The 9,697-nt window shown below is 35.3% G+C and overlaps 1 protein-coding gene across 2 annotated transcripts; it reads right to left on the bottom strand.

The window, feature by feature from the left end:
• Positions 1–338: 338 nt before the first annotated feature.
• Positions 339–7,008, bottom strand: ATPsyndelta (ATP synthase, delta subunit). Of its 2 annotated transcripts, none has more exons than XM_071673920.1 (4): positions 6,870–7,008; positions 2,820–2,925; positions 1,231–1,423; positions 339–740 (listed from the first exon to the last, which is right to left on the bottom strand). In XM_071673920.1, the coding sequence occupies exons 2-4, from the start codon at positions 2,922–2,924 to the stop codon at positions 562–564; spliced, it is 477 nt and encodes a 158-aa protein (XP_071530021.1). In that variant the 5' UTR covers position 2,925; positions 6,870–7,008; the 3' UTR covers positions 339–561. The 2 variants fall into 2 exon arrangements, with proteins under 2 accessions (XP_071530021.1, XP_071530022.1); XM_071673921.1 differs by lacking the exon at positions 6,870–7,008 and adding an exon at positions 6,677–6,753.
• Between the last annotated feature and the right edge of the window lie 2,689 nt (positions 7,009–9,697).

Genomic DNA, 9,697 nt, shown 5'->3' with positions numbered 1-9,697 from the left:
CAGTGGATTGGCTCAAAGTCTACAAAAACCCTCTCATCATTCAGCATCAGCTTTGGTTGATCATTTGCCGAGTCATCAGCAGATGAGTAAATTTGGTTATTTGTAGAAAGGAAATAATACTGCATTATTTGTTGAGAGGGAGGAAGTATTATCTAACCCACTAGGATATCCTGTACAAGTAAGAGTACTGAGGAATTACTGTTGAGACAAGATGCAGACAAAGTAAGAGAGGAAGGAGCAGATTTGAAGGTTGTGGAGGAATGCAGTGCTGAGTCATCAGCAGATGAGTACATTTGGTTATTTGTAGAAAGGAAATGATACTGCATTAAAAACAAAACAAAATTTAACCTTATTTATTTACATAATTTTACAGTACCTTATACACCAACAAATAAGGTTTCCCTTGAATCAGTCAGAGAAAAAGTTCAAGTTTATAGAATAAAGTGAGTGCTGATGAGGAAATTTGGGCAAACATAGTCTACAAACTTGTCATGAAGTAAAAATCATACAATATAAAACTGCTGGATCTATGACAACAACTCTGTAGAAATGCAGAGGCCCTTATCCTGATTCGGCAGCCTTGACCAACTCTTCTGCTACCTCTACAGCAATCAAAGCCTCAACTTTAGCCTCTTCAGTGGCTGCAGTATTTGCTTCAGACTGGGCCTTAGAAAGAATTTCCCGTGCTGAACCAAGGTCAAGGTCTTCCACACCAGCAGCCTCCTCAGCAAGTATTTGAACTAAAGAAAAATAAATATAAATATCACTACATAATTGATAAATTACTAATATTGACCAAATATATTCTTGATAACAGGATACTATTATTTCATGAAAAAACCTCAGGATCCCATTATGATGGAATGCTTGGGGCTATAACCCCAGGACAACCATCCAGAGGCTCCTGCAGCCTCAAGGCTGCACTAAACTAAGTAAAAGCGACATGGGCTCTTATGATGTGAGAAGTTCTTTGAAAAGACTGTAATCTCTTTCATCAACTGACAATTATACACCTCATCCAAGTTGACTCCTCACTCACGGAACAACCTCAAGCAGGTAGAATCCAGTAACACAAGTTACAAGATAAAAATTATTGTCAGTTTTTTATACAAAAGAAAATTATGTACTTCAAGCTCAATGAATTACAGCATATATTAAAAACATTCTACACAGTGAAATGAATTTCCTTCAATAATTACAAAATACACTATTACTATTTCTTTAACTAACCAGAGGAGTCCTCATTGATTGTCACAATGCCAGAGCTAACGAAGTACTTCTTAGCAGTTCCATCACCTTCATATACTGTTAAGACACCTGGTTTCAACACAGCCAGGGAGGGAACATGTGAAGGCAGGATACCAAAACTACCGGAAAATGAAGGCACATCAACCTGCCTCACACTTTCTGCATTGTAAAATACCTGCAAGAAAACAATGATTTGGGCTCTGTCTCGACTACAATACCAACATAATAGAACAGTTTGATTTATTCTGACTTAACATATACATCCAACATGAAAAAAGATAAATACTCTATCCATCTGAAATAAAAGATACATCCAACATGAAAAAAAGATAAATACTCCATCCATCTAAAATAAAAAATGAGAAAATTTGGTATCGATCAATCTATAAATCAACCTACATCTCTCTGATGCATGTTCCCTCTTTAAAGAGGTGGACACAGCAATGGTGTCTCCATAACTAGCAAACTCCAGTGCTGCTTCTTTGCTTTTAGTGCCTCACCCTTAACAAGCCAATGGTATAAGCCAACTCTAGCAAAGTGTTTGCAGAGGTTCCTACTTAATGTTCTTATTGAGTACTTCCACCTAATGCTCCTTCTTAATGTTCCCACTTGCTACTCCTGCCTAAATGTTCCTACCTACAACTTTTATTTATTGCTCCTACCATTTTGCCAAACGGCAGGGCTAGCACATTGTTCAATGCAGGAAAATCTAGTTACGAAGAATGAGCTGCGTGAGTTATGTGTTTTCGTGTTATGTGTGACACAGAGAGATAGTATGTTTATTGACAGAATGCCAGTGATCCATGTGTGGATGAGACAGAAAGAAAAGACAGCTAGCTGGGTAAAAAGAATGCAACCTGACAACTACTGAAGTATTGGCTCAATACACAGCTGTCACTAACCCTCCCAATACCTGGCAGTAGTATCGTAATATACCTTCTAGTCATTGGCTGCCTACCAACTATTACTGACAAACAAACATCTGTTTTAATCAAAAGTTAGAAAAATCCTTGAATTGCCAGACTCCTCCTCAAGGCAAAATATACAGCTATAACTACTTGCAATGACACCCACATAAAGTTCCTAAATGCTAAAGCCTACCTTTTTTCCATGCCAGCCAGTCTGTGTGGCTATGTCAAGGATACGTCACATTATGCAATAATTTGCAAAACTGTGACACACTTACTAGACAGAGAATATTTACAAAAACTCAGTAACCATAATCGTTACAAAAACAATTAAAAAAATAACATGCATCTCACTACATATGCTTGACAGTAATCCTAACATATACCATACGCCTGACAGTGGAGTGGCACGAGTCAATGGAAACAGCACATGTATATGTTTCACCATGTTGATAACAAATGAGCTTTAGATGAATAATTCAAACAGTTCCTTCCTCTGTTTCTTATTTTCAAAAGTATTAATAAAGAAGAGGGGGACTTCCAAACCCCCACACTCCTGCCTCTCTTTGTCATCTGTGACAAACAATAGATATAAGGGTAATTTTCTTTCTCCTCTATCCCCAAGGGTATCCAATATGTCCTTAAAAAATCTATAAAACTTACCCGGTTTTGAGATGCAAATGTAAAAGCCATTGGGGCATCAGAATATGCTCTGGTGCCAACACGTGTCACCTGACGAACCAAGGAGGAGGTCACACGGGAAAACATTCTGTGTGAAATTGAAGGGAAGTTAATGACGAGTATCACATATTAAAACAAGCATATCAAGATACCTCATAAAAACATTCTAAATGTAAGTAATTAAGTAACTATGTGCACACCTGCACAAGATGATGAAATTTCAGTTTACCTAGATCCAGCATCGTGAAGTCTCACAGTCCCATGACAAACTATAATGCTTATTTTTGGTATAAGAGACACCACGCATCTCCTTGCAAAAGTAAGCTAATGTGATAATCATCATCTGCTGATTCCATTTAATAATGCCAAATATAAAATGTAAAATCTCTCAAAAAAGACACTTTAAAATGTGAAACAGATAAGAACACGTCATTACAAATGTGATTCTCCCATAATTTATGTGGTTAAAAGATACACATCAAAGTTTTATAATAATTCAAAAGCCTACCAAGTGAGTATATCATAATTTTCCATTTGAATTTACCTGCAATGCTAACAGGAATAGATATATCAACAACAACTCAAACCAAGCCTTCAAGAATCACATAACACAAAGACAGAAGGAAATATAATGCAAACTTCTTCCCCAGTTAGACAACTAATAAAACAAAGAACCAGCTCAAAAGACAACCACTCACCATTAACAGAAATCAGAGAACAAATCCAAACCCTAATCAAAACCATCACTAAGCCTAATCACTGAAAAGAAAACAGAAAACTGGCTCTCCTTCAACACAATCACAGCAACTAACTCTGACACATCCTAACTTACTGCAATAATTCTTTCCCAATTCATGAACACTTCTGACCCATTCAAATGAAATTTCTTCTCCCAAAGAACTTACTCCTGAGACACTAAAAAATCAGCCATAAACCAATTTAACCCATATATAATGAAATCATGAAAAGCCTAAACAAAATCCATACATAAACAACTAGCCACCCACCCTCCATTTTCACCGACATAAAAAATACCATTAAAATTCTTCAAGACCTCTCCTACTACAGCCCCAGACATCTCAAACTTGCAAACTAAACACTGGCCCAGTTGCAATCTAAGTACTTACATATATCTTCAACCAATCCTGGCTACACAACAAAATCCCTAACACCTGATAATTTGCCAACATAATATAAATCCTAAAACCCTTTTAACTCCCCACTTCCAACCAACCTCTTTCACCTCCATCCTCAATGTCCAAACTATGTGAAAAACCAATCCACAACAGAATCAAAGCATCACACTCTCACCCACAAAGCATGGTTTCATACCCAACCACTTTACCATCATGCTGCCTGGTGACCTCACACAACATACCCAATATGACTTCAACCAGCTACAACACCCCTGCTACACAGTACTAGCTGCAACAGACATCAAGCATTCGACATCGTCCCTGACACAACCTCGGACAAAAATACTTGACACCACCCTCCTTGAAAATGAGAGAAAGCGGTTAGCAAATTTCACAGCCCACACCATGACAGTCACTAACATTGGTTTCATCTCAAAAAACTTCAAATTCTACATTGGAGATCCCCAGAATGCAGTTTTTTCTCAAACTCTCTTCAATCCTTTCCTACCACCCCCATTACATTCAACAACTCTAAAGCTCCTACTATTGCCTTACTCAATACAATCAACTTAAAGCTCTCAGACTCATGCTCTGTAACTACTACATTCTATTAAAAAAAAAAAAAAAAAAAAAAAAAAAAAAAAAAAAAAGCAGGCAATGTTAACCTATGGCAACAGCTCTTCTGTAGAGACCTTGTTAAAGGTCAGGTCCTATCTGCTGACCACATTAGCTCTATACCCATAAAAAATTGCTTTACCCATCTGCTTTTCAAAAACTTCATTGTCCCACTTTCAAACACACTACAAGGTACACAGTTTCATGAACCAACCATTCTGGAACAAAGTATATTTCAATATACAACCCAGGTCCTTTTTGAAGATCTTTGCATGTCCTTATGCACTCAGAATTTTATATGTTTCATTCATATCCCCCGTAGCTTCTGGTATGACAGTGACTGTAATCTTGGAGCATTCAGTCTTCCGTCATATTATGATTACTAATGCCAGGTACCAGTTTGCTTTCTTCAATACATTTTCAATCATATGCATTCTCCTATAAGGGGACCACACCTGGTTTGTATACTCCACATGGGTAACTAGTTTGTATACAATCACTTAGAAACTACTAAGACTATGCGAGTATAAAACTAGGCTTGTATACAATCACTTAAAAGCTAATATCATTGTGGAGGTAAACTGAGCTTTTACCTTAAAAGTTTGCTAAAAGTATATGTACTTATTTTTGTTACAAGGATAAACTGAACTTTTACCTTATACCTTTACCAAAGTAAAACAGTTAATATTACAACATTTTCAAGAAACAATTACTTCAATTTGTTACTAGTGAAAAGAGTGAACCGAGAATCTGGTAAAATGTCAGAAAATGGACCAGAAGGTTGACATGCATTTTCCAGGTTTATTATGTATATTCTACCTTAATGGAATCATTACTACTACAGTAAAGAATTATATGAGTATTTACCAACAACCTATCTTTTGATGTTGAATAACTTGTAAGTGGAAGGGTTACGAGGGAGTGGAAAAATCAGGAATTAAATAATAAATAATGTACACTCCAAATAAATATATAAAGGTAACTTCCTATTTCATTGCTACAGATGCCTTGTGGGTTTTAACAATGGAAAAATTTCATTATCTCAACATCCTACACTTAACTCCACCATGATTCACTTTGTTTGAAAGGAAAACATTAAGTAAAAGTCTACACACATATAGGAATCTGACTCTTAAGACATTTCTTAGTATTAACTGGATCTATATCTTAAGAGATATTTAATTTCATCCAATATATTTGCAAAATTCCGATTCGATCTGAGGCATAATTATAAATTTCAATTAGTTGTATATCAACTTACAATGGGAACAAAGTTTTGTAAAATCCCAACAAGTGTCAAGTGAATGTTCCATTCTTTTTTTATGAGCCATCCATAACTGGTCACTTTTCTAATGTCCTCACAAAGATATTGATGCCTGAATGCAATCCTCCGCTATGTCTACTATTTGCTAGATTTATATAAAAGTATTAACTATATAACAGTAATGTTTTCAACCGTTCATATCTTCGTTTCTACCTCACAATTTTCCTCTCCTACAAACACTGGAAGTGCCACAACTAAAACCCCAACCTCTATATCAATTCTTAACAATACAGGGAATTTACTGATACCAATTTTGTTCAATTTCAATAAAAATACGTGCAATTACACCCTGAAATTTTACCCAAAACAATATTAAAAATCACAAAGGGAAATCAATTCCATCAATACAATTTTTTTTCCATATATATATATATATATATATATATATATATATATATATATATATATATATATATATATATATATGCATAAAATAACCAATAAGCATTCAAAACTAAACTGGAAATGTACTAATTACATAACATGCTCAACCTTACTAATTCTTACAAGATAAGATCATGTCGCGATATATTTAATTATCATATGACTAATTATAACTTGCCTAAAGATAACAACCCTTCCTGTTGTGATAACTACCACACATACCATATCAAAACTCAAGTGAACTCCTTCCCACAGACTGCCTACTGCTACCAACTCCTTCACAAAGACTCCCTCAGCATCTAACACTTTACTACATCATTATACACTTTGAGACGACACTTATGTGACTACACTGGAGACCATAAGACATTAAAACCCACTTTTAAATCTATGTAAATCCAACAACCGGCTGGTCATCAGCTGATCACGACCAGCAGCAGACGACTCGCTCCTCTCGACATGGAAGTTAAGGGTTCAACCTGGGGTTTTCAAACGAACATTTATATTCACTATCGAGTCATACTGCTTCATGCTGGGACAGAGGCTTTAAATATGAACAACTTGCAACCTTACCTGATTGTTTTAATGGGGGTGTTCAGCCAGTTTAGGTTCCACGGACAACAGAGGTGCAAACGTTGTCTTCAGAGGGCAGCACCAGAGACGGTAATGGCACACGACATACAGGGATGCCACCCAACACCATCAATATATAACACTGCTACACTTGCCTAGCTGCGCCATCTGTTGAGCAGACTCATTACTAAACGAAATTTAGATTCAGCTAAAATATGGCATTTGAAGCTTTTCTTATCTATGTATACATTTTTCATTTCCTTGGTATGTATAGCTTCCTCTGTACTCACGGCCATTGTTCTTCATCATAATATCAATATGCTATATTTCAGTTAAGATAACTTTATTCATATAATTTCATTATGTAATTGAGACTTTAACATGAATATAGTAATACAAACGTGTAAGAACAGACTAGTTATGATAAAACGTATTTAATGATCATATTGATAAGGGTTTTCGCCCCATTCCTTTTATTTCATCCTTTCTTAAATATTTTCCTTTTCTTAACTTTCTCTATACCTGTTCTTTAACTTTTCTCCTAAATAGAATATTGTACTTAATACACTGTATACCAAACATTTAACACAGCTTTTCAGTTTTCATTAGCAAAATAAGGAGCTGAAATTTGATACATTTGAAATAAACAAATCACATTGATCTATTGGAAACACAAATTGCACTGGGTATTAATTGCTCTACATTTTTCACTGGAAATTCGTCACTATATCAAAAGTTTGTGATTAATGTTTTGGGAAAAGAAACAAAGTATAACGTCTCATTTACATATATATGTCAGTAAAATACGTAAAATAAAGATACCAAAAATCTTCCTCCTAAAATAATCACACGATAACATCTTACCTAGCAAATTAATGCAAATAATAAACTAGAAATACATGTACTTAGATTGAAACGAAAAAAAAAATTGATGGGCAATATGGTATAATATTCTTCCAACTTTAGTATTTTGATACAGAACAGATACACTTCAAACACGAGTAAAGTACTCATATTACAGTCCTATATAATTACTACCATTCATTACATGTGGTGCAGTTAAAATTAACAGAGGCGCCTGTATATTCTATTTTGGAAAATATTGATAAAATTGTTTTATTTTCAATATCTTTGACGATTCTTAACAATCCTCATGAAACTGGACAGTATGGTGCGAGGCAACCACTATAATCTATCCCGATATCGGGGAGGCTATGAACGCGAAAATAGTGGGTTTAATAATAATAATAATAATAATAATAATAATAATAATAATAATAATAATGATAATAAAAGTGGGTAGGGCTTGTAAATGGATGGGAGAGAGTAGAAATTGTACAGGGCAAAAATATTGAAATGCAGTATAATAATAATAATAATAATAATAGTAATAATAATAATAATAATAATAATAGTGGGCAGGGCTTGTAAATGGATGGGAGAGAATGGAAATTGTACAGGGCAAAAATACTGAAATGCAGTATAACGTGGAGCCTAAACCACTTCCTTTGACCAAGCTAGATGATGTCTACTTAGGGTCATGTCTACTTAGCCAGAGCCACGTCGATTGATTGATTGACTTTAGGGACACTAGTACATTATGATAGGTATACACATGTGCATTACACCACAACAAGGTACATAGTAGCATCCAATAGGATGACCTATTAAAGCTTTACAGACTTATTTCCAATAGGGTCCTTGTATTATAGCAAGATGGAGCAGTCAACAAGGGAGCCACTGTACCCCATACAAGACAAAGCCTTCCTATCTTGGAAAGCCAACGTTGGTGTTTTTTTTAAGATAATTTTTAACAGTTATCTCCAGATCATCCTGCTACACGGAAAACACCCGATTTAGATGCGTTAATTAATTCTTATTACGTTTCTCGGTATCAACAGTCGTTACTTTGTAAAATTCAACAGCAAATCACTTCAGTAAAGTGCCTAGCACAGAGCTAAATCATTATGGAAATCGAGTTAACATATTGGTATAATGAAATCGCAGCTTATCCTCTGGGCATGGGGGCTTCACCCAAACTTGTTCACACTAATATTCCTCGCCTTTATTCTTGTATAAAAGTCAGTTACTTTTGACATCATAATTCCCATAGCCCAACTGCAAGCCATTTGTAACTTTCTTAAATAAATGAAAAGGTGATCTGTAGCTTCTGAAATATGGGAACAGTTTAATTAATGAACTACTTGTCATAACGCAAAAGTGCTTAGTAGTAGGTAGCCTAAACTGTTCCGTAAATTTCTGTAAATATTTTTACAAAAGAATTATTGACTGCCTGGTTGCCATTTATCCCAAATAAGTAATCCTCATAATTAAATGGGCTCTATCTTAATAGTTTATCAAAAAACTATTAAGTAACTTTTCTTCTTGGGAAAACATGAAAATCAAGCTATGATGATATTACTTTTATGTTTATTATGGCTTCATAAGTGAGATCTACTGTCATTTTCCTGTTGACTGCATTTTCATTTTCATGGTTACGTTGACATAAACAAACAGACAACATCACATTGCCATCTATTGAACCAACCCAGCACTTCAGGGCCTATGATCACTGAATACAAATTTGGGATCATCGTGTTTCCTTGTCGTCATAAATGCTGCTGCAGTTGATGCACTTGCTCAATGGAAATATGTTGACGGCTCTGACACTGGTGTCAGAATTTTCAACAGGTTTCCCAACCATAAATCCTCTTAAACAACCCCCAACCCTACAACCTCTCCAGAGCTCAACCACTGCCAACCTTGTTACCATCAAGTAATATTTCATTTTACTATGGAGGCTTCATTCAAGGAAAAAAGTCCACATT

This window comes from Panulirus ornatus, chromosome 19 (assembly GCF_036320965.1).
Source record: "Panulirus ornatus isolate Po-2019 chromosome 19, ASM3632096v1, whole genome shotgun sequence".
Lineage (NCBI taxonomy): Eukaryota > Metazoa > Arthropoda > Malacostraca > Decapoda > Palinuridae > Panulirus > Panulirus ornatus.
This window is presented reverse-complemented; position numbering and strand designations above follow the sequence as displayed.